This window comes from Olea europaea, chromosome 3 (genome assembly GCF_002742605.1).
Source record: "Olea europaea var. sylvestris chromosome 3, O_europaea_v1, whole genome shotgun sequence".
Lineage (NCBI taxonomy): Eukaryota > Viridiplantae > Streptophyta > Magnoliopsida > Lamiales > Oleaceae > Olea > Olea europaea.
The window spans coordinates 10126074-10153227 of NC_036239.1; the positions used below are offsets into that span (position 1 = coordinate 10126074).

The window sequence follows — 27154 nt, forward strand, 5'->3', positions numbered from 1 at the left end:
CATATTAGATTTTTAAGAAGATAAAAAAATGGCAAATATTTAAAAAAAAAAGTGACAAAATCTTTAGAAAATAATAATAATAATAATAATAATAATAATAATAATAATAATAATAATAATAATAATAATAATTTTGAAGTAAAAAATATTGTATAAATTAAAAAGTGATAGAATGCCACTTTTTTTAACACAATTCAAAAAAATGTGATACAAACTCAAAAAAAAATGGCAAAATAAAAACAAATAAAATGATAAACTCAAAAAGTAAGTAACAAAATTTAAAAAAAGTGAAAATGGTATCTACCATTCACATAAAACCAATTACTGTGAGTTACATAAAACTAAAAATGGAATAAACATTCAGATTCAGTACCTAAATAATTCTTTCACATTCAAAGATTAAACATAAAATTAAAATTTTTATCTACCATTCACATAAAACCAGTCAAATTAAGGTAGGTATCTACCATTCACATAAAACTAAAATTGGAATAAACAATCATAATGTTCTCAAAACCAGCAAATATTACAATATTAAAATCGAATAAAAATCATAAAAAAGTTTAAACAATGATAAATCTTAGCTACCTTAGATTTATAAAATTTTGAAGAATTTTTTTTTCTTCTGCTCTGAAGATTCTGTAGGTACCAGGTAATGTTGAAAAACTGAAAGTTCACACAAGGCTAAAACCAAGATTTGTAGGTCTAAATGTAAAATGCAAAGAACATAAAGGATTTTTCGGCCGAAGCCCCAAGGTTCAGCGATTGGTTAGATCGTCTAGTCCCCGTTGAGCATCCACGAAGGAATAAACTCAAATCAACTAAAATCACCTGCCGAATACAACAAACTTCGATTACAACCGAAACACACAGTTCCAACCATAGCAACTACAAAATCCCTCAACACCAAGTTGAACTCACACAAGAGTTCATAAGGTTTCACTCTCTCAACAGAAATCTACATAAAGATCTAAGAGAGAACCGAAAATATTATAGAGAGAAAACTCGAAAAGTATAGAAGCTGTGCAAGAATGAGTACACCCTAAACCCTAGACTTTTCGACTTCTTTTATAAGAGAGAAGCACCACTTTTGATCCAACAACTTCTAGTTAGCCATGCGTCCAGATCTGGTGAAAGTTGTTATTTGAAACTGAAAACGCGTTTTGTTTAAATCTGTTTTTTCAGCTTCGAGATTCTTCTGCTTCCTGGGCCATTAAACCAAGTCATGGGTTGAGTCTTTAACTTGGGCCAACTTATTGTAACTGGGCTGGACTCCACACAAACAGCAACCCAATTCTACATTCTCCACCTTTGCTATTTTTGTGCCTGCTCTAATTGTGGATTCAAAACTTATAACTCCATTTCATTTGCTCTTATTACTTATAAATACAAAATAATGAAAATCAGTCTTCTTTAAGATTAATTAATCTTAAAGAATCAACAAACTTACTAATAGGGATTACCTTCATTCCGGCATCTGCTAAATTTACCTTAGTAGGAATTTTGACCAATCTAATATTACCCCTATCTATGATATCTCTAATAAAATGAAACTTAACATCTATATGCTTAGATCTATCATGCAAAATAGGATTTTTACTCAGAAAAATAGCACTTTGGTTTTCAGAACACAGCTCCACCTAATTTTCTATAAGACCTAATTCACTAAGTAAACCCTTCAACTACAATCCTTCTTTAACTACTTCAGTTGCATCAATGTATTCAGCCTCGGTTGAAAACAATGCAACAAGTTTTTGAAGCTGGGATTTCCAGCTAATGCGTCTATGATTTATCACATAAAAATATGCAGTTGTGGACTTCCTATTGTCCAGATTATCAGCAAAATCTGAATCTACATAACCCTTAAGTCTAAGTCCATTTTTTTTTCTTTTGAACATTAAACCTAAGTTATTGGTTCCTTTCAAGAACTTAATCATATTTTTCATGCATTGCCAATTTATTTCACCTGGGTTACTCATAAATCTGCTTAACACACTCACAGCATAAGCAATATCAGGCCTAGATCAAACCATAACATACATAACAGATCCAACAGCATTAGAATACGGAACATTCATCATTCTTTTATATTCATCTTCAGTTTTAGGCGATTGATCAACAGATAATTTCATTCCAACAGATAAAGGCAAACTAATAGGCTTAGATTCATGAAGGGAAAACCTTTTTACAACCTTATTAACATAAGATTTTTGTGTTAGAAACAACTTTCTAAATATACTATCTCTTTTTATTTCCATGCCCAAAATCTTTCTAACTGGTCCTAAATCTTTCATTTCAAATTCAGATTTTCTTTAATTGAGTTAAGTGCAACATAATTATGACCAGCAAGGAGCATATCATCGAGATACAAAAGCAGATAGAAAAAATCAGATTCAGATTCTTTCTTATAATAGAAACAGGGATTATATTTAGATTTCTTGAAATTCAAACCTTGTATAAAAGAGTCAAATCTTTTATACCATTGCCTAAGGGACTGTTTTAGGCCATACAATTATTTCTTTAAGAGACACACTAAGTTTCTCTTTCCTACCACTTCAAACCTTCTTGGTTGAGTCATATGTATGGTTTCATCTAAAGAGCCATACAAGAAGGTAGCTTTCACATCGAGTTGTTCTAACTCCAAGTCAAATTGTGTCACTATAACAAGTAGGACTCTAATGGATGTATATTTAACAACTGGTGAAAATATTTCGTTGTAATCTATCCCTTCCCTTTGGTTAAAGCCTTTAGCTACAAGTCTTGCCTTAAACTTTTTATCACTAGCTTTAGTCTCACCCTCTTTAATCTTATAAACCCATTTACAATCAATTAATTTACAATCTTTGGGTTTTTCAACTAAACTCCAGGTCTCATTTTTAAAGAGTAAGTTCATTTCATCTTCCATCGCAGCAATCCACTTAGAGGATTCTTTGGAAGAAATAACCTCTTCATAAGAGGCAGGTTCCATGTCAAACAGATTAGTTTCAGACTGATCAGATGCAAAATCAGCATATTGATACCTGGAATGAGGTCTTATTTGCTTCCTTTCTTTGTTCCTAGCAAGCTGGTAGCCCTGTAGGCCATGCGCAGGCTCCAGACGCTGTTCATCTTCTAATATTTCAATATCAGAGACATTTTGTGGTTCTACCTGATGTGGCTCCACCTCAAACTGAGCCTGGTCATCAGTATTTTGGCTATCAAAATTAATTTCTGTGATAATAAAGTCATATTTTCCTAACTTTTCACTAGATTTGTCACTAAGACAAGCAAAGTCATCTTTATTAAAGATAACAGATCTGTTTATTATCACCTTATAACCTCTCACATCTCTTAACCACAGTCTATAGCCTTTAACACCTTCTCCATATCCTAAGAACACACCCTTCAACGATCTAGGGTCCAGTTTTGACTCAGTATGATGTGCATAAGCTGCACATCCAAAAGTTCTTAGGTGAGAATAATCTGGCATTAAATCAGACCAGATTTGTTCAAAAATTCTGTTATTTAAAGAGCTGGAAGGACATCTATTAATAAGATAACAGGCTGTCCTTACAGCCTCGCCCCAGAAAATTTTTGGAAGGTCAGAACTGATTAATATACATCTGGTCCTTTCAAGAATTGTCATATTTAGCCTTTCGGCAACCCCATTTTGTTGTGGGGTATAACTCACAGTTTTATGTCTCATTATCCCTTGTTTACTGCAATATTGATCAAATTTGATATTGCAAAATTCAAGCCCATTGTCAGTTCTTAAGATTTTTATCTTCTTACCAGTCTGATTTTAAATCAATACGTTCCATTCTTTGAAAATTGCAAAAGTATCAGACTTAGATTTTAATAAGAAAATCCATGTTTTTCTTGAATAGTCATCAGTTGTAAGAAGATAATATCTGTAACCAGATACAGTAGGAACAGGTGCTGGTCCCCATAAATTAGAATATATGTATTCAAGAATATGTTGAGATTTGTGCAGCCCTGCCTTAAAAGGCAGTCTGACTTGTTTTCCCATGATACAATGTTTACAGAAAGTCAATTTTTGAATACTATCCTTCCCCAAAATCCCCTTGATATGATAGAGTTTTTAAACCTTTTTCACTTAAATGGCCAAGTCTTTTATGCCACAATTCTGATTTATTGGGATGTGTGACAAAGTTCAAAGAATTCTTAGGTGAAATAATTTCAGCGCCTATTACATAAATTCCATTGAGCTTAGGTGAACTGACAATAAGTTCTTGATTTCTTGTTATATTTGTAGAGCCATTTTTAATATCAATCTGATAATTGTCATCATCAAGAACTCCTAGAGATATGAGATTTCTTCTAAATGCTGGTACATATCTTGTATGTTTTAACAACATGTGATAGCCATTTTTAAATTTTAGTAGCACATTTCCAATTCCCTTCACTTGGCATGACTCATCATTTCTAAGTTTTACAAATCCACCATCCAGACTACAAAAGTCTGAAATGCAGCTAATATTGGGTGTCATATGAAAAGAACAACCTGAATCAAGGACCCAATCCTGATCAGTATTTTTAGCTAGAGACCCTAGCTTTTTTGTAATTAGCAACAACTGCTAAAAAACATTTTCAGTGTTAGACCCATTCTTTTGGTCATTTGCCCTTTTAAAATAGTCTTTAATAAAATGGTCAATTTTTCCACAGTAAAAATATTTTTTATTACTGTTGCTGTTCACTTTTCCTTTAATAGGTTTCTTGCCTTTTCCTTTGGTGTTATTCAATTGTCTTTTGTTAAATTTTTTTTTTTTAAAATTGGAATGACTGAAATTACTGACACCTTTAACATGGTTTTTGATTTGATGACACACCCTCAATATGGAATACTTCTTTGTGTTCAGATTTTAATTCAAGTTCTTTGTTTAGTAGAGAACTATAAATTATTTCAACAGTGAGATCACTCCTACCATACTCTAGAGTATTTCTTATGTTTTTATATTTATCTCCTAGAGCATTAAATAGGCCCACTCCCTTCTGTTCATAAGATATTTTCTCATCACAGTTTGCTAAGTCTTGTGTGATCCTATTAAATTTATCCATATGATCTCCCGTGTCAAGATTAGGATTAAATTTAAAACTAAAGAACTGTCTCCAAAGAAAGCATTTATTTGATACAGTCTTAGTGAGGAAGTGTTTTTCTAAGGTAGTCTACAATTCTACAGCAGTTTTAGTTTCTCCTACTTTCCTAATCACAGAATCAGATAAGTGCAGAAATAAAGTGTTCCGGGCCGATTCATCTTGTTCATTTTTCCCAGTATCAGATAGGGTTTCTGGCCAAGATTTATCAATGACCTTAGCACATTTTAACTGTAACATAAATGCTTTCATTTTCTGGCGCTAGAGACTAAAGTCTCCTTTACCATCCCAAATTTGGACATCTACCTTAGAGTTCATGGTGTGCAGTAGTGTGAAATTGTTCACAGATATGATATAACAAAATATATCATAGCAAGTAATTCAGTCAACAGTATGTCACAAAGATCACTATCTTATTATTCCAATTTCAGATTATGTATAGGTTGTGCTTAGGTGTGATGTGTACAAAGGTATATCACACAGATTAATACACAATCAATATACAGATTACTAAGCATGCAATGAAATACAAACACATAAACTTACATAGAGTAAGCTACCAAAGGAGTAACTGCAATGTGTGTACCTTTGAAGCAATTATTTTCAGGCACTTCAACACAGGTTTCTTGAACCGAAGCCCTAATTCCCAAGGTTTCTAGGATTCTCTTAGGGAACCCCAGACAGAGTTAGAGTTAGAGGAGGTTTAGTAAGACCTAGAGTTTGAAACATGTTTTGTTACCAAGAATTATCTCACAAGAACTGTAGATACCAAAGATACTCAAAATCGTCTGATTCTTTTACAAGAACACTGTCACTTGACTACTGCAAGTACTATTACACACAAACAAAAACGTCAACACTGCAGTAATCAGAAGATATTCAAAGGCTTCTGTTTATTTTGTAAAAAATCGTCACCAACAGAACAAGAGTTCACAATATACAAAAACTGTTTATTTTTAAAAAACGACACCAACACACTGCAGGGTGCAAGAAGTTCACCAAAGGATTTCTGTCAAGTTTTAGAACCAGCAACAACAGGAATTAAAAGACCTCCAAAAAAGGTAACCAAGAAACTTCGGTTTCTTTCTAAAAAGTTCGACACAAACAACTTTCTGTCAAAATTTTAAAACAGCCACAACCGGTTTCCTTTCAAGAAAATTCAACACTAAACATGTGAAGATGAAGAAGCACACTAATAGTGCCAAGAAAGCTTCAGTCGTATGCTAATTTTTTTTTTCAAAAAAGGAATGTTGGCAGATCGTAAAGATCTGCTGTTTCTCTTTCCGGCCGATGACACGACTTTCAGATCCGTAACTAAGGAGACTGAAAAACACTATTTCCAAATTCTGATACCACTGTAGGTACCAGGTAATGTTAAAAAAACCGAAAGTTCACACAAGGCTAAAACCAAGATTTGTAGATTTGAACGTAAAATGTAAAGAACACAAAGGATTTTTCGGCCGAAGCCCCGAGGTTCAACGATTGGTTGGATCACCTAGTTCCCGTTGAGCATCTATGAAGGAATAAACTCGAATCCTCTAAAATCACCGGCCAAATACAGCAAACTTCGATTATAACCAGAACACAGAGTTCCAACCACAGCAACTACAAAATCCCTCAACATCGAGTTGAACTCACACAAGAGTTCATAAGGTTTCACTCTCTCAACAGAAATCTACACAAAGATCTAAGAGAGAACCGAAAATATTATAGAGAGAAAACTTGAAAAGTATAGAAGCTGCGCAAGAATGAATACACCCCAAACCCTAGACTTTTCGACTTCTTTTATAAGATAGAAGTACCACTTTTGATCCAACGGCTTCTAGTTAGCCACGCGTCCAGATCTGGTGAATGTTATTATTTGAAACTGAAAACGCGTTTTGTTTAAATCTGTTTTTTCAGCTTCGAGATTCTTTTTCTTCCTGGGCCATTAAACCGAGTCATGGGTTGAGTCTTTAACCTAGGCCAACTTATTGTAACTGGGCTGGACTCCACACAAACAGCAACCCAATTCTACAGATTCTTCTTCAATAACACTTTTTTCCTTCAACTCCTTAAATTCACTTTCTCCGACCTTTTTTTGAGTCAGGTGATAATTAGCAGAAGTCAAGGTCACTGGTTTGCAGGAGTCAGAGTCAGAGTGAGTTGAGGTTTCTACAATTTGGGGGCTTTTACGGGTTCGTCCTTGGAGAGGAGACGGAGGAAGATGGCAAAGATGGTGGAGTGGCAAAGATCACAGAAAATAGCAAAAAATGAGGGTTCTCTTTGGTTTTGGAATAGTATGTTGGGGGGTTAGAGAAGAGGTTTCTCTGGAGGGTGTTGAGGTTTGGAGATTCTAGTTAGGACGTATTAATTAGGTTTATGTGAGGTTTAATTCATTTTAATGCATTAATCTAATTTATTTTTTTTTTCATTTTCAGAGTATTGATCCTAATTTTCCCGTCAAAGAATACATTCTCCAAATGGGCTTCAATGGCTGTATGTTATCATCTAGAAAAAGATTGGCCCCAATGATCGCATAATTTCTCAAAAAGCACTATATTTTATTATCGTTTTAGAAGATAATTGTTTATATTTCAGCTAAAATGTGATTTATACTTAATAGTTGATTTCTACGGGATCTAGACATCCACTAGAGAATATAAAATTATCTTTGTTGATAATTAGTTTTAAAGGAATTTAATTTTGGATTACTATTTGGAATTTGGAATTAAAAATGACTATATTCCACATTCGAGTAAATTATTATGAATGCACTGTTCAGGTAAGCTTGAAAGTACGCATAAATCAATAGCTTTGAGAATAAATAATTTTTCTTGGTCAAAGTGGAAAAGGTGAATTATTTATTTAGGAATTAATATTATTTTTATTTTTAAATAAGTAACTCTTTGTTTTTAAGAAAAAAGAACCTATCTAAATTTGTTTAGAAACAGAAAATTATTTTAAAGAAAGTTTGAATTATTTTTAAACTTAGGCAAACATGTCCGTGCCCTAATTTTCCTTTTTTTAGACGAACAAATGGAAATAAAAAATAACAAAAACACAAGATTTATGTGATTTTGTAATGTCTTTATCTAATGGTGGGCAAACTCTAAATCAAATCTCTACTATTAATGATAATGTAAGAGCATAACCAGTGTCACAAAATATTGATTATTACCAATAAAATGATTCAAGAATTAGGAAATATTCCCACCCTCAATTTCTAGCATCACGAAATAGTAGGTACGAGGAGACAATTTGCATATCTAGCTCATCTGATAGATCATTCTACTACTTGTCGTCCTTTTCATGTCGGACTAGGCCATTAGCTATGGAAATTTCACTACAAATGTCCTTTTTTAATATACGTAATCAATCAAATCTACTTTTTTAGGAGACATAACTCGAATAAAATCACCATGAAAGCAAGAGAAAACAAAATAAAGATGGGGGAGGCATAATATATTAGTTAGTGGCGAATTTGGACGAATGAAGAAGGGAAATCCAAAGCCAACATTTCAAAAGCAAAAGCAGACAGAGAATCATATTTTAACAAGCAAAGTCTATATTCAGACAGCAATTGAACATAAAAATTAGATCTGACGACAAAAAAAAAAATTCATTTTGAGCTGCCCTCTTTACGATTTCTCGTGTTAATTTGAGTGAAAACAGTTCTTATTCGCTGCCACTTGCACAAAATTATTGTACCATCCAGAAATGGTTTCGCAAATGATTCGATCACACGTGACTGATAAGCTCTAATCTTCTCATAATGGTTTCACGAATGATTCCATTGTTAGAAAGCTGTGGAACGAAGCACAAAAATGCTACTAAAGTAAAAATGAGAAAAATAAAGAAAAATTGATCAACAAATATCACGAATGAATTGTAGAAGGATTTTAATATAGCAAAATGATTGTAAGATCTCTATATTATAGGGAGAGCAGAATGACATGAATAACATCTCTCTTATAATCGGAGAAAACACGCTTCTTTAAATAAACGAAATACTTAAGTACTTGGGAGAAATCCCCATTTTTCTCTCTTTAAAACTTTCTCTCTTTGTTTTCTTCCAAGATTGGAATACCACGAGTAAATGATTCTATGCTCTACATATCGAAGTAAAAAGTAGTGTAAACACCAAATTATGACTACACAGTGTGAATACAGAATTGTTAATGAACATAACGGTGGCTTTACCACTACATTTCTCCCATTAAAGTCACTTTTATAATAACATTTTTATTATTTCTACACTTGTTCTTTCCATGTTGCTCATACTTTCGCTAGGTTAATAGAAGATCTACACCATATGAACTTGTCATTGTTGATTGGCTTGGTAAATATTGAAATATCCAACATGCTTAACATTAAGTCTACATGCAGTTGAAGGGACAAATGGATTTGGGCCCAACACAATCTAAGGACAATGACTACTTTCAATCACATTAGTCTATAAAAGATGTGTCTGTAAACAAATTGAAGTGAATATAATTGTATAATATTTGGGAATTCCACAAATTTGACATATATATAAACATTTGCCAAACATATTCTTGGACACTAGCATAAACATTTGCGAAACTAGAGATTAGATTCGAAAATTAGAAAAATCCAATTTTTATTGAAATTTCATAACTACGTGTCTACAAAAACTTTTTAAATCTAACTTGTCAATTATATGTGTCGGATGTCCATAATTCTTATTTCCTATTGTCACGTGTGAGAATGCTTATCTCCCCATTCAATACAGTAAGATCCCTAACAGCAAGGTGCGTGGCCTATTTTACCAAAGAGTACACTAATGATATGATCATATGGATGTATTTCCCTAACATCATACTCATAGCATACGTGTGTGCCAACTGGTCAAGCTTGTTGGCCTAAGAATGAGGAGAAGGGGCATATAGTGAAGGTTGATGTCAGAGGAGATAGAGGTTGAGCCTTGGGTTTTAATTTTTACAATTTATTTCTGACCCGATGAGATGTAAAGAAAATGATGTGATAGAAAGAAAAATCAACAATGTTGATTATAATGCTATTTCTAGATGAATGAATTTATGTTACATTTAGTGTTTGTTTGATAGGGATTTTGATAATTGATTTTTTAACCGTTAGAGATAAAGTGGGTTTTATTTGTAAGAGAAGCATTCAAAAATAACGACTGGAATAGTGAAATAACGGTCAAAAAATTGATTTTAATTGGCTTTTAAACTGTACCAAACAAGCTCTTAGCATTTGTAAAATCTAGTACTTCCTTTTTATTTTGGTTTGTCAATGTAATTTTGTTCTTTGGGTATGTAATTTAATATTTATGCTCTACTAGATATTAGATGTAATTTGTTAGCATATTTTGCTACATATTAAATATTATTTGCAAACATATTTTATTTCTTCTATTTTTGCTAGATATTGAGAGGGTACTTTGTATTGTAAACTCATGGTTTATTAAAAAATGTTATAAATCAAACTCAAACTATAGAACTAACTATTCATATTCAATTTTAGTTCTAGTAATTAAGTGCTTCCTAATGATTTCATTTATGAAATATTCGTAGTGGAATGAATGGTTTCACATATTGAAATATCCGAATCAGCTCTTCCAATGCAAAATTGAAGAAATCATTACCAACTTTGGCATGAATTTTCTAGATTTATCTAGGATTTACCAATTTTATTATCCCTCCTCAATCATAGAAAAATCTGGAGATACATTGAAGATAATACCCATCATCATTCTAGATCTCTATAGGAAAATGACTTATAATCAATTAATGGAATTATCTAGAATCATCAACTTTCTGTACAAGATTTGTCACCACCAACTTACCACTACAAGTAGGGGATGGTGCATGGTTAAATGAGAGTGAAGTGAGTGAGAAGAATTAGAGAGTGTTAGTAGAAGAATATAGATATAAGTGGTGTGTATGTGAGTGTGAGAGAAAAATAAGAAGTGTAATAGTGGTCTCAATATTGTCTTGAATAGTGTCCAAGGGTCATATTGTATTTTTGGGTTTAAACTCTTCAATTTGGTATCAGAGCAAGGTGGTTAGGGAATGATTTTTTGAGCTTTTTGAGTTTGTGCACAAAAGGAGTTTGTGAAGCTTTTTGTAAAGCTTGCTTGATTACGAGGAGGTATATCAAGTCATGATGAGCGACCTACAAGCAGTAGGTGGAATAAAGAAGTTCAATAATCAGAATTATACTACATGACAAACTTGCATAGAGTCGTATCTCCAAAGGTAAGACCCGTGAGATGTAGTTGGCGGAAGTGACTTGACATCGTCAGAGGAGGCTGGAGCTCTGAAAAAGTGGGTAAGGCTTTGTTCGTTATAAAAACGACAATCGAAGAAGAGTTGTTAGAACACATAAGAGATAAGACTACACCAAAGAAAGTCGAATGGTGATAACTGCCAATAATTCAAGATTGCCAATAGCTCACATTGGTAAGACAGTTATCAAACCTCGCTTTAGTCCTAGTCAGGTACAGTTACAAGACGTCTAGCATGTGCCAAGGATGAAGAAAAATCTCCTATCAGTAGCGAAGAACATCATTAGGTAACTATGTATCGACAACTAGTGGGAAGCTTATCTACTTAACGCTAACACAACCTGACATCCCATACGCAGTTGGGATAACAAGCCGCTTCATGGAAAAGTCGAAGAAGCCAAATCTTGAGAGTGTGCGACGAATCTTAAGATACGTAAAAGGAACAATTGATTATGAATTTTTTTACAAGAAAAAACAAAGATTAATGATCGTGGTGTGTATAAAAAATTGTGTAAAATTTTATTTTATCAATAAAAAATTATTTTCGTTTGGTGTTTAAAGTCTACAATTGATATAGAGCTCATCAAAGAGTACTCCACTATCAAATTTCAATTAACGAGAATTCAAAAAATAGAATCAACAATTAATTTAAGAACAATTTTTTTTAGGAGAATGTTAAAGTAAGTATTTTATTTTTTCCTTTTATCATTAATATATTTAATGATTTATCTCATTATAAATACATGACATCGTGTATCATTTACAATTTTTGTTAAAGTAGATTGCGTTATATTTTTTGTTAGACTTAAATATTTTTTTGTTTTAGTTATATATTGAACTTATAAAAATGAAATCATTTATTCTTTATACATAGTTTTCACGTCATTTGGTGTCTAATAGTTTTGTTTTTTGTTTTTTGTTTTTTGTTTTTTTTTCAGAAATAACGATTTCATCAGACTTAACGGGCGACAAGGTACAAGAGAGGCTGTCTTAGGCGTAGAATAATTGAAAATTCTGAAAAATAGATCATAAAATGTAAAACGACAGTTTGCTAGTGGTGCTAAAAATTTTACAATTGGCATATCCTTGCCTTTTGCTCCAACCAGCCATTGTTTTATTTTTCCTTCATTTATGGAAAAAGTTTCATATCAGTCCTTAACCTTTAGTGTCTCTAACAAATTCTTCCAGAATCAACCTTTACATATTTTGACCTTCCTAACATAATTTCATAGACGTTAATTTCCTTAAATAATTTTTCTAAGGGTGGCAAAACACTACCTAATCCAAAATTTCAAACTTAGTTGATTTTTTTCACTTTCAATTCTATTTTTTTAAAGATATATATATAAAAAAAAATCAATTTCACTTTTTACGCACAAATTCTTGGCAAAATTTGGTCGAATGAACAACCATTTTATGAAGAAAGTCGTGCAAAATGTTCGAAGAAAATGATTCTGCACCCTAGGACAATTTTTTCGCAAAATGAACGAACATGTGGTTACTTTGTTTTCGATTTTATTTGCCTAAGTAACTGATCTGATTTTCAGGAAATGCTTATGAAAGAAAAAAAAATTTGAATGATGGCCGTAATTATTAGAATTGATTTTTTTGACTGTTAAAAAGAAAAGTAGGTTCCACCTATGAACGAAAAAATAAAAAATAATAGATGGAATAGTAAAATAACGATCAAAAAATTGATTTTTTTGATGAAAAATTACTACCAAACGAGGTTTTAAAAATCCACTTTTCAGAGTTCAACATAGATTAGAAAATCTTAACTCCAACTTAGGACGTTTCACGTATTCTATTGTATCATATGGCGTGTTTCATTTCCCGTTTCTATTTTTGTTCAACTTAGCTTTATGAGATGCAATGCACGGCATAATCCAGTGGTGCAAAAAACAAGAATGAAGTAGTCTTAATCTTGCTGACAGCTGCAGTGTGAGGGTTCGATTACTGAGATATGAAATTGGACTGTTTGTAGGTATCAGTGTACCGACAAACTCTTGTTCCTTGACCTGTTGATGCACATATCGCGATTTACTTCCCTCACGATGCTCCAGGGACGGAATGGTGGAGGTCTTTAAGGTTGGGATTTAACCTTTAACATTAAGATTCTGAGAACATATTTCTCAGGTTAAACTAGAAAACAGCATATTATTCGCCTAAATTTAGCAGCCAGAAATATCTCCTTGTATTCTTCTACTTAGAGCCGCCATCAGTAGCCGCAATATGAGCATAGAATTACACACATTAAAGGGAAAGGGTTGACATTTTAAAAACAAATTATTCTCATTTTATTCCTCGTTTTAGGGAAAGAACTAGAACTGTGTTTAGAATCAGGTACAGTTTTTAATATTACCCAATCATAGGCTTTTGAGGTCGGCTAAAATCCCTTCCGTTCTTTTTATTTCCACTCTTTTTCTATTTCACTTTAGCTGCAAGTCGTCAAGTTCAATGTAGTTGTTGGAAAATACAGGTCGTGGATCGTCCATGTAGGGTGATCCCACAAGATATTAAAGTAGATTGAAGGGAGTGATTTGAATAGAATTCAAACCCATAACTTCCATAAACTCCTATCAAGTAGCAACTTCCATAATCTTTATATAATTCTAGTCGCTTTGTCTAGCCACTTAAGGAAGACAAAAGATGACAAGAAACTGGTGCAAAATTCTTACATAAAAATACACCGAAATGGGAAAGATTAAAAAACCACTATTTTGACATAAAAACTCACAAAATTAGGTATTTAGATCATTGATAATAATCTCCCTACATCGTGATCGGGATTGAGACTTTTGGGGTGCTAAAATATGAAGAATTTGATGCTTGAAAAGCAAGGTAATTCAACCATGCAGAAAGATCTTGGAATTCTTCTTTCAAGTAAGAATCTTGACAAGTAATTTATGTTAAAGAAAGTTGTGATTTCTATTAGTACTAACAGGAACATGTGTGAAGCTGAAGAGATTGAATATGGGTTAAAAAATTAGTGCACTTTACTCTTGAATGACCCCTCCAAGAGGCAATACCAACCGTAACTGAGGAACTTTTATTTCTGAATCTGATACCTTTCTTCAATTTCTTTCTCTTATTCAAGTTTTGTTGGGACTATATATATTTAAGAGTACGCATCAGACATTTCATCATTGTACCGATAACATATCTTCGTTGGTAAAGATAAATTCGCAGTACAATGTCACAACAACCTCGTCCAGCATGGGCTCGTTTGCCTTTTATGGCTCGAGCTGCACCTGCAGCCCCAATTGCGCAGCCAACAACCACTCCCGCACCACCTCCAACCCAAACCCCACGGCCACGGGCACCATTTGGTCAGCTGGGGAGGACCCCATCTGCGGTGGCTCAGATAAGTCAGTCTCGGGAGCCTACTCCTCCGCCTCCACCAGCTGCACCGCCAACAGCCCCTCCTGCTGCTGCACCACCTTCGCCGATTAGATCTCCACGGAGGTCCCCTGTTACACCACCAGTGCCTGCACCTTCTACCCCAAGAAGGTCTCCAATTTCGGCACCCCCAACTGTAGCCCCTTCACCAAAGCCTTCGGCTCCATCGCCACCTCGGGAGACCACTATTTCTTCAACGACAAAATCCCCAATCATCAATACAAAGTCAAATTCTCCTATCCCAAAAGAACCATTACCAACTAGCACAAATGTTAGAGTTCCATCTTCTCCAATTCGCGAATCTCCTAAAACGAAAACTCAATCTCCATCCTCTTCAATGCAAGCGTCTCCAGTGCCTAAACCAGTTGTAACTGCGGCTCCAGAATCATCTCCAAAAACAGTCCAAGCAATGGAAAAAACTCCAGTCCAATCTCCTAAACCGAAGCCGGTGGCTCCCCCTCCATCTCCATTCACACTGCCTCCCTCTCAATTAAAGTTAGACAGCAAGCGCGAATCAGAGATACCTACTAAAGTGGACCAAAAAGACGTCCTGGTTCAAGAAACCATTGAAAAATTTCCAAAGCTGATGCAATCAAATTCCCATAACAGTAGCATTGCTTACAGTGGATGGAAAGAATCACCAAAAGCAAAAGTTCCTAACAAGAAGACATCTGATTCTGAAAAGTTGGGTATGAGTATGATAACACTTGCAGGAGATAACCAAGGAGCTGTAATGGAATTGAGTCCTTCCCGCAACAAAAATCATTCTATAACCAACCCTCAAAGCCTTCACAAGAATGGAAATCTTGCAAAACCCGAAGGCGAAAAATCTAGCAGCCATGAAGAAGGAAGATCAAACAAGGAGAAAAATAAGAAGGCAATGGCTATGCAATCACCACCAACGACAGCTTATGTGAACAGCAACGTTCAGGGAGTAAACAATTCCATTTTCTTCAATAGTTCTTTCACTCATCAAAATCCAGGAGTCCATCTTTCTATCAACAGGAAGGCTAATGAAGGCAACGGAATTCACTTCAAGGATCACAAAGCATAATAACTAATCACAAAGCAAAATAAAAAAGTAAAATCGAAAAATGGATGGTTTCACTTCCATGCTTTACAGCGTATCAGCTTTTTGTGTTTCATTCTGAAATATGCCATGTAATAAAACTAGATTACTGAATGAGTTATTGAAATTAAAGGGCATGTATTCTAATTCTCCAACTTCCAATTCAGTTCTAGTGTTTAATTTAGTGGAAAACAAAAGATATGCATGATTTGGGATTTAATAAAACTGAGATTTATTGAGCAATAGCTAGAACGAGTCTACTGGTTGTGGTATTGTTAAATACATATCCATTTTTTTTTCCTTTGATGGTAACCTGCATTTGTTTGATTGATGTTACCTAATACAAATATCTCAATAAATCTTGAAGAAATTCCAATACAGTACATAACTTTTGGAAAAGAATAAAAAATGTTGCTTTTATGCTGATATTCGAACTATCACGAGTGACAAGGTTGTGTATAAAGGGCAGCTGATATGAGGCATGGGGATTCGTTTTAAAGAAACCGTACACTTATTCACCATTTAGTACATGCACAATGTAGCTTTTATGGTGATATTCGAACGATCTAATTGCAGGTCACCCCATTGAATCAACAACTTTTAGCCATTTTAAACATCCAAAGTGTTAAGGAAAAATAATTACGGTACAATTGATAGTAACTACTATTAGAGTGTGTTTGATTACATTTATTTTCTATAGAAAATATCAGTTTTCCGTCGAAATTTCTACTTGGAGTGTTTGATTGCTATTTTTTCCATGGAAAACATTTTCCAACTTTTGAAAATATGCCTAATTTTCCTTGTTTTTAAGGAAAATATTTTCCTTGGGTAGAGGTGGTTTTTATTTTCCACAAAAGATGGAAAATATTTTCTTTTCTAGATAATATTTTCCATGTCAATCAAACACACTCTTAATGTCACATTCTGATAAATCTTAAAATTATTAATTATTTTGCATTACTAACTATGGTTGTAAAAATATATATGATGGAAATATGCAACAAACATTAAATAGATTACATTTTATTGTTCTCTATCCAATATATACAGAACTGATCTATGGGCAAGAGATATGTAGCCCATTGATTTTGCCACATCAATTGTGGAGTATGTAATACCACATGTTTCCACATCATTGATGGCAACATATTTCAGTAATGATTATGGAACTTGCTACTTGAACAGGCCGGGGGCACCACTTAGCCCCCTTGTTGGAACTAGGCACATGTGGCCCTGTTCAAGCAGTATAATCCAATGATTATTTTCCTTTTTCATCGTCACGATACTGGACAATTTTAGTGGAATTTATTGTGACCTTGATGTTCGGCACATGACATTAATTGTTAAAAAAAATAATAATAATAAATAAAAAAAAATCAAAGAATCAAAAAATCAAAACATGATGAAGGCCATTGTAGGATCTAACAGCAACACATTCGTCGTCTTGTCACGCGAAGGCCATTGTCTATCTGTCATCGATTTTTCCCTTCTTGTCATTCCTTGATCTTCGTGTGTCACCGCGTAATAGACAGACTCATCCGCCTAAGACTTGTGATGAAGCATGGCATCTGAACTTACACTCGTATATCTATCTAATGAAGGATGTGTAGAGGAAATCACCTTATCAGTTCTTAGAAATTAGCAAGTGATGTGTTGACGAGGAAACCACCTTATCAGTCCCTAGAAAATAGCAACTAATCTTTGATGATCAAGAAAAATCTTTTAGAATTAACTCCTACTAAACGGTTAGATTTGGATATTTGTGACAAATTTTCAAATCAAACCACTAAAAATAGTTTGGAATTTTTTCAAAAAACCAAACCATTTCAATTTCTGAATCAAATGAATTCAAATCACTTTTTTCGATCTTGTTCGATTTAAAATTACGTTTTAGCAAAAAAAAAAAAATAGCATATATCAAATAAGTCAAATCTGTTGTAAATGATAAGTTTATTAGTGAATGTTAATTATATCTCGAAACTTTAAAAATTATTATCATTGTATCCCTAATCATTTCTTATAAATATGGGACTTTGGTTCTAACTATAATACACATACGTCTGTAAACTTTTATTTTCTCTTTTCTTTTTCTCCATTTTCATAACACATTATTAGCACGATAGAAAGTTTCGAAACCGGTTATTCCCCCTGTACAGGGAAATTTAGCACAAGTCGCTGTTAGCATTGTTGATTTTATTTATTTATTTTTTAATTATTTGGCCAACTTCCAATGTGAAAATGCTAAGTGTGCCCTCTAAATTCCCTGAGTTCAAGTTTATGTGAGAATTTTGTATAAGCAATAGAAAAGAAGGTTATATTCTTCCCTCTCATCTTCTTTTATTATATAGGAAAAACGAGAGTATATACACATATGGAAACTTGGTAATTATGGAAATATAATAAACTCTAGTTATACTCTTGCCTAGCTTACGTGATTTACTTCCTTAACACTCACCCTCAAATTGGAGCATATATATCATATAAGCCTAGCTTGGAAAAAAGAAACTTCAATGATTACCATTCAACGACTTTGTAAACATATCAGCAAGTTGGTCTCCTATCTTCACAAATGGTGTACACATATCACCACTTACTATTTTGTCTCGGATAAAGTGACAATTAACTTCAATATGTTTAGTCATTTTATGAAAGACTGGCTTGGACGCAATATGTAAAGTAGCCTGATTATCACAAAATATTGGAATAGGAGTGGAAGGTGAGAAATTGATTTCTTGAAGAAAGTGCTGCTATCATGTCAACTCACTAACTGTATAAGCCATTGCCCTATATTCTGCTTCTGCACTTGATCTTGCTACTACAGTTTATTTCTTACTTTTCCAAGAGACAAGATTACCTCCGAGAAAAGTACAAAAATTGGTAGTGGATTGTCTATCTGACGAAGACCCCACCCAATCTGCATCTGTAAACCCTTCTATTTTGATATGCCCATTCGATTTGTACAATAATCCAAGACCTGGAGCTTTTTTCAAGAATCGAATAATACGTATCGCAGCTTCCCAATGTCGAACTCGAGGAGCATCCAAGAACTGACTAACGACGCTCACTGCATAGGAAATATCTAACAGATTAAGTACATATTTTCTTTGAGATAAATTGATACATGCTCGTGACCTAGCGACTTCAATACCCAAAAAGTATCGGAGCTTGCCCAAATGTTTGGGTTGAAAATATTTTTGTAGAAACTGCTTCAATTAGACAATCTCATCTGCATCATCACTAGTGATTACAATATCATCTACATAAACTATCAGGATAACATAACCTGTACCAGTTTGTAGATGAAATATCGAGTAATCTATCTGATACCTCTGAAGACCAAATTCTAAAACCTCTTCAGAAAACTTCTCAAACCATGCCCTTGGTGATTGTTTTAACCCATATAGAGTCTTTTTCAACTTACAAACATAGTTCTAGTACTTCCCCTGAGCAATAAACCCATGTGGTTTCTCCATATAAAAGGAATGCATTTTTAATGTCCAGTTGAAACAAAGGCCAATTAAGGTTAGCAGCGATAGAAATCAAAACCCGACTAGAAGATCTTAGCAACTGGAGAGAATGTTTCATCATAATCAATGCCATAGGTCTCTGTGTAACCTTTAACAATGAATCAAGCTTTCAATCAATCAATAGTTCCATCGGGATTGAATTTCAGAACAAAGACCCATTTTTTACCAACATGAAGTATGTCAGCCGATAACGGGACGAGTTCCCAAGTTTTATTTTCATACAAGGCTGCCACTTCCAATTCCATAGCCTTTTACCACTCAAGATCAGATAAATCTTCTATCACTGTCTTAGGTATAAATATGCTAGAAAGCTGAGATATGAAACAAGAAAAAGAAGGTGACAACGAATCAAAAGTAACATAGTGGCTTATAGGATGTCTAGTTACAAAAGTTCGTGTACCTTTACGGAGAGCAATGGGCAATGACTCAGGGTCAGAATAGATGACGGATACAGGATATGTGGACGGTATGGTGACGGATGCTGCCACAGATGTTGGTGTTGGGAATTTACTTAAACATGTACAGTGAAATTTAACAAATTTCAATTCCCATTCAGGATTCAGCTTTGTATTTAGATAAAAACTGTGATAAGAAATATACTTTTTCTTTTAATTTGCAAACTCCTTCGCGTTATTCCTTTCCAGCAGCTTGAACTGCCACCCACAGCTGTCCAATTGTCCAGCCTCCAATGAAATCCACACAGAGAATAGACTGCAACTGCTAGGGTTTTCTCTTGTGCCAGCAAGAATAATGAAAACCTTATGGACCTCAAACCCTAGCTATGTATTTATATAAATCCAAACTGACCCGGCCCGGTCCGGTCCAATATTTAATTAATCCAATTAATTAAACCCGATCCGTGAATTAATTAATCCAATTAATTAATTCGAGAATATAATTAACAAATTCAATTAATTAATTTATCCAACGATTGTTAAATTAACCAATTGGCAATTTGCAATCTTCCAATTCTCTTTTGTGTGCGACCCATTAGGTTCCCGACCATGATACCTAACGACGTGAAATATTATTTTGATCTAATCAAAATTGATAAATTAAAACACCCTTTTAATTTATCGTCAATTCACACTCGTCGTTCCTGATTGACATCGAGCAATGTGTCAGGGCAATACATGTGACGGGAAATGTCACGTGGTATGACAAAACCAAATTCGTTCGTTTACCGTGAAACTATAATCCCTTCGTTAATATGATCCGATCAATTACGAGATATGAAATTGTGTCAATCTCGATCATCGATCATATCTTTCACTCCACTATTAAGTCAATATAAATCGAAAACTCCTTTTCGACTTATGAGTACACCTTGGCCAAGGATTTCATCAACTTAATTGAATGAAACGCAGATCATAATCTCCTACTATCTAAAAGCGACGAATCCTTTATTGATCAATCACAACCTTCATACGATTCTTGACGTACCCGAACGATGTCGTATTAGCGGCCCTTTTTAGAACAATATCCAACACCGCTAAAGTATGACTGTCCTCATATAAGGTACCATGACGACCTCAAGTCAAAGGACCAATTCCACTACCGAACGTTAGAGATTAACCACTGATACTCAGATAGTTATCCATGTGGAATCTCTTAGCGGGTCTCCAATATTTTGTTCTATAACAAAACATCCACGTGTTCATTTAAGTGTCACCACACTTTAGTTCGTGAGATCAGCTACTTACTTCACAAGTAAGAATGCCACACGTGATGGTCTAACTGTATTAACGATATCCGTATCTCGTTATTACTTACGACCACGATTTATTCAAGATCCAATTATATGTAATTTGTATCTCACAATCACAATTCCTTGTGATTAACAGATAACCTAAAATTGGATCTTCGGATTCTATTATTTAATATTATTTATCACAAAATTAATTTAAATAAATAATAGATCTCGTCAAAATCAAATGCATTAAACATATTAAAAGCGTTTACAACCTAAATCGATTGGATCTAGGGCATAACACTTACAAACTCCCACTTGCACTAGATCCAATCACTCACGTATCTAATACCATAAGCATCCACATGACTATCATGTTTCTGTTGTAACAACGGCTTTGTCAGTGGATCTGCAATTTTATCATCTGTGGGAACTCGCTCTATCGTTACGTCATTCCTTTGTATAATCTCCCTGATGAGATGATATCGCCTTAGCACATGTTTGGATCGTTGATGAGACCTCGGTTCCTTCGCTTGTGAGATGTCTCCATTGTTATCACAATACAAAGGTATGGGATCAACAATGCTAGGAATGACTCCAAGTTCATTAATGAACTTCTTGATCCACACAGCTTCCTTTGCTGCTTCAGAATCAGCTATGTACTCGGCTTCTGTTGTTGAATCAGCGGTTATCTCCTGTTTGGAACTTTTCCAACTAACCGCTCCATTGTTGAGAGTAAACATATATCCTGACTGAGACTTGCTATCATCTTTGTCAATTTGAAAACTAGCATCAGTATACCCATGAATTTTCAGTTCATTTCCTCCATAGATCAAGAACACATCTTTAGTCCTTCTCAAGTACTTAAGAATGTTCTTAACCGCTGTCCAGTGTTTCTCACCAGGGCTTGCTTGAAACTTGCTCGTAACACTTAAAGCATACGAAACATCTGGTCTTGTACATAGCATCGCATACATGATAGATCCTATCGCCGAAGCATAAGGAATCTTATCCATGCGACTCCTTTCATCATATGTTTTAGGACACATATCTCTTGAGAGGTAAATCCCATGCGACATGGGACATAATCCTCTTTTAGACTCTTCCATATTAAATCTTCTCAAAATTTTATCTATGTACGAAGATTGGGACAAGCCTAGTAATCTTTTACATCTATCTCTATAGATCTTGATTCCCAAGATATACGCTACTTTTCTCATATCTTTCATAGAGAAATTTTTTGACAACCATAATTTTACCGATTGAAGCATTGGGATGTCGTTTCCCATTAATAATATTTCATCGACATATAATATCAGGAATACGACCGCGCTCCCACTTGTTTTCTTATAAACACACGGTTCATCTTCATTTTTGATAAAATCAAACCTTTTGATTGTTTCATCAAAACGAAGATTCCAGCTCCTAGAGGCTTGCTTTAATCCATAAATGGATCGATTTAGCTTACATACTTTGTTGGCTCCTTTGGACTCAAAACCTTCAGGCTGTGTCATGTACACCTCCTCTTGTAAGTTTCCATTAAGGAAAGCAGTTTTGACATCCATTTGCCATATCTCATAATCATGGTATGCAGCTATTGCAAGCAAAATTCGAATGGACTTTAGCATGGCTACAGGCGAAAAGGTTTCATCAAAGTCAATACCTTGTCTTTGTGTGTAATCCTTCGCTACTAGCCTTGCTTTGTATGTGTGGACGTTTCCATCCATATCGACCTTTTTCTTGTAAACTCATTTACAACCTATCAATTTTATCCCACCTGGAAGGTCGACCAAGGTCCGAACTTTGTTCTCATACATTGAGTCCATTTCGGATTCCATGGCATCTTGCCATCTTTTCGAATCAACGCTTGACTTTGCTTTTGCGTAATTTGTAGGTTCATCATCCTCGACTAATAATACTTGATTAGTAATCGTGAATTCGTACCTTCTGGGAGGTCGAATGATCCTACTTGATTTACGCTAAGCTGGAGTGTCCTCAGGGTTCTCTACATCCTGATCAAGAGTCTGTCCATCAACAGGTGTAGGATCAGACTCAAGTTCATCTAATTGGTCAACAATATCTGTGGATTCTTGAATTTCTTCAAGTTCTAGTTTCCTTCCACTACCCTCTCCTAGAATAAACTCTTTCTCTAGGAATATGACATGCCTTGAGATAAACACCTTCTTCTCAACGGGATTATAAAATTTGTATCCAATTGTCTTTTTTGGATATCCCACAAATACACATTTGTCAAATTTAGCCTCAAACTTATCTTATTCATTTCGCTTTACATAAGCGTCATAGCCCCAAACTTTCATATGAGATAAGTTTGGTCTTTTTCCTCTCCATAGCTCGTATGGAGTTTTGTCGACCGATTTAGATGGGACACGATTAAGTGTGTAGCACGCAGCAATTATTGCATGACCCCAAAATGATTTTGGGATGTTTGCATGGCTCATCATAGATCGCACCATGTCTAACAAAGTGCGATTCCTCCGTTCAGATACACCATTATGTTGCGGTGTATATGGCGGAGTCCACTGCGAGAGAATCCTATTCTCTTTAAGATAATCTAAAAATTCTCCCTTTAAATATTCTCCACCTCGATCTGATCTCAGCGTGAGTATATTTTTACCAGTTTGTTTCTCTACTTCAAGTTTGAATTCCTTGAACTTTTCAAGTGCTTCATGCTTGAATTTCATCAGATACACATAACCATATCTAGAATGATCATCAATGAATGTGATGAAGTAAGAGAAACCACCTCTGGCAGTTATTGACATGGGTCTACATACATCAGTATGTATTAGTCCCAGCAGTTCTGTGGTTCTTTCTCCTTTTCCAGTAAAAGGGAACTTGGTCATTTTGCCTAACAGGCACGACTCGCATCTGTCAAATGATTCAAAATCAGTTGACCCTAAGTATCCATCTTTATGTAACTTAGAAATGCGTTTGTCGTTAATATGACCCAATCTGCAATGCCAAAGGTATGTATTATTTAGATTATCACTTTTATGCCTTTTATTTTCTATATTCATAATAGACGACTCAATATCAAGAATATAAATTTTATTTTGCAACACACCACAACCATAAAAGATCTCATCTTTATAAAACGAACAATGATTGTTCTTAACATTAATTGAAAAACCATTCATGTCTAAACACGAAATAGAAATAATGTTCTTAGTAATGGCGGGAACAAAATAGCAATTTTCTAATTCTAATACTAAGCCTGAAGGCAGTGGTAAGAAGTATGTCCCTACAGCTAATGCAGCAACTCTTGCTCCATTTCCCACGCGCAGGTCAACTTCTCTTTTCTGCAGTGGTCTACTTCTCTTTAGTCCCTGCATATTTATACAAATATGAGATCCACATTCGGTATCTAATACCCAATAAGCTAATGAAGTAGACATATTAACCTTAATAACAAAAATACCTGAAGTAGAAGCTTCAGAAGACTTCTTTCCCTTCAAGCTTGTGAGGTAAGTCTTGCAGTTCCTCTTCCAATGACCTTTCACTCCACAGTGATAGCATGGGTCATCAGATTTGGTATTGTCCTTGCCTGCTTTGACTGCTTTGTTATTGCCCTTAACCTTTTTGGATGTTTTCTTAAAACTTCCTTTGATTTTCCTCTTAGTTCCCTTGGAGGAATGAATAGCTAAGACATGCCCAGTGCTAGCCTTGACATTGGGCTCCACAGTTTTAAGCATATTAAGCAACTTAGGGAGTGTGCATTCGATCTTATTCATATTAAAGTTCATAATGAACTGTGAATAACTATCTGGCAGAGATTGCAGAACCAAGTCAATACTTAGTTCATGATCCATGATAAAACCCAATGAACTCAGTTTTTCAATGAAACCAATCATTTTCAGCACATGAGCACTGACTGATGATCCCTCTGCCATTTTGCACCGATATAGTTGTTTAGAGGTCTCATACCTCTCCACACGAGATTGTTCATCATACCACTTCTTGAGATGAAAAATCATAGTGTAAGCATACATACCTTCATGTTGCTTCTGCAACTCAGGTGACATAGCTGCAAGCATCACACATGCTGCAGTGTTATCGTCATCACTGTGTTTGTTGTAAGCAGTCACCTCTTCCTAGGTGGAATTTTCAATAGGCACCACTGGAAAAGACTGCTTAAGGACATATCCAATTTTCTCATGCCTGAGAACGATTCTCAAATTGCGGTGCCAATCAAGAAAATTTGGTCCGGTCAATTTGTTAGCATCCAGTATGCCTCTCAAATTCATATGACTACTCGTGATTCAAAAAACTGTAAATGACGAAAAACATAGAATTAATATGTATTATAATGCATGTGCATAAATTCAATATGGACTTTAATTAAACGTGCTCCCACTGTTTAAAATAAATTCATGACCCTCATACATAAATTATTTGAATCCATACTTGATTCCCAGTGGGCTGGGATCCCATTCGTTGTATCGAGATCTTGAGTGTACTCAACAAATCGTAATAAAGCATTTGGATAGATATTATTATCAATTGTATCTCCATACAACTCCCAGATCATTAAGCTGACAACTCTTTTGTCTTCATACAACTTATGTGTTAGCTTAACATGCCTTTAAAACTTATCTCCTTGAGTGTACCCAACAAAAGATAAACTTTAGTTAAGTCAAACCCATCATTCAGAAGTATCAAATATTTCATAGTGTCAAACATATCCCTAATAGACCAGCCTTAAGTGTACTCAACAAGCTAAGGTCGATTTAGGACTCTTGTTTTTCACTATAATGATAGAAGACAAATAATACTAACTTAATATTTTTTTTTAACGAGAGATTTAATGTGCAATGGTCTCATCAAGTAATTATATATATATATATATATATATATATAAGTAATAGTATGGATGATTATGGACTTGTTCTATCTAGTTTTTCCGAACCAAAAGGAAAACTAGTTGGTCAATTCCTAAGGGGTACAGCATTGGATCAATACCAATATACCATCTCCATGGTGTCCACCTCTTCTTGAGTCTCCAATTAGCCGAACTTGCAATATGTATCCTATACTAGTTGGCACGCAGGCCTAAAAGAAATCGGACTCGCAGGCCCATAATAATAACAATAATAATGGACTCGCAGGTCCAATATAATAAAGAGCTCGCAGGCCCACTACAACAATAAGAAGTAAATCAACCATTCAACACATCCATATGGTCGAGTTCATAATCATCCATAAGCATTCATCACATAAATGTTTCCTATGTATAATATCTAATATTATATGCAATATCCCATAAATCTAGCAATTATAGTCGTCTAAACTAATTCAAAATTTTGGGATCGAGATAATTAAACAATTAATTAATCATATTAATTAATTAATTTAATCGACGGGCCTATTTAATTAAAATAAAATTTTAACTAAATCCCGAATTAGAGTCCAACTCTAATTCCATAACTATTGGGCAAAGTAATTTAATCAAAATCGAATTTTAATTAATTATTAAACTAGAGTCATACTCTAAGTTCTAATTTGCATTGGGAAGTGGTGCTAATTCAAAACAAATTTTAATTAATGTAATATTAGAGTCCAGCTCTAATAAAATTGAATTAATATTTTAATTTATGACAAAATTCCCTAACAAAATAAAATTCAATTAAGGGTCAAACTAAATATTTAAGTTAAAATCTAATTTTAACAAAAATATAAAAGTCGTCAAATTTTAAATAAATTTTTTAAATTCTGGGTCAAACCCAATTTAAAACTCATTTTTAAAACAATTCAAAAATTCAAAATCAAAACCTTTTGAAAATTTACAAATTTTACCCAAATTGGAAATTAACAGCAGACCCTTCCAAACTCAAAATTTATAGAACAGGTCCCTAATTTTAAAATTGCAAATTGACCCCATTTTCGTAATTACAACCAGGGGCCTCTAATTACAATATTTGCAACAGAGGCCCCCATCTCCACCAAACCCTAAAAAAAAAAAAATTTATTTCTCTTCTTCCAGTGGCGACGTCGGTGGAAACAACCAGCAGCGCCCTCGCGCTGCAGGAGTGTTGGCACGCGCTGCTGTGCCTGCCACCCGTGCGCGCAGCAGTGCTTGCGTCGCGGTGCGGCGGCGGCGGCGC

General features: G+C 34.4%; 1 protein-coding gene across 1 annotated transcript; it reads left to right on the forward strand.

Moving 5' to 3' along the window:
- Positions 1–14447: 14447 nt before the first annotated feature.
- Positions 14448–16060, forward strand: LOC111385698 (extensin-like). Its single transcript, XM_023010122.1, has one exon. It carries the CDS (start codon positions 14541–14543, stop codon positions 15798–15800), a length of 1260 nt encoding a protein of 419 aa, XP_022865890.1. The 5' UTR covers positions 14448–14540; the 3' UTR covers positions 15801–16060.
- Positions 16061–27154: the final 11094 nt, after the last annotated feature.

What these genes read in the sequence shown, in the direction of transcription:
- LOC111385698 (XM_023010122.1), top strand. Translation starts at nt 14,541, where the DNA reads ATGTCACAACAACCTCGTCCAGCATGGGCTCGTTTGCCTTTTATGGCT.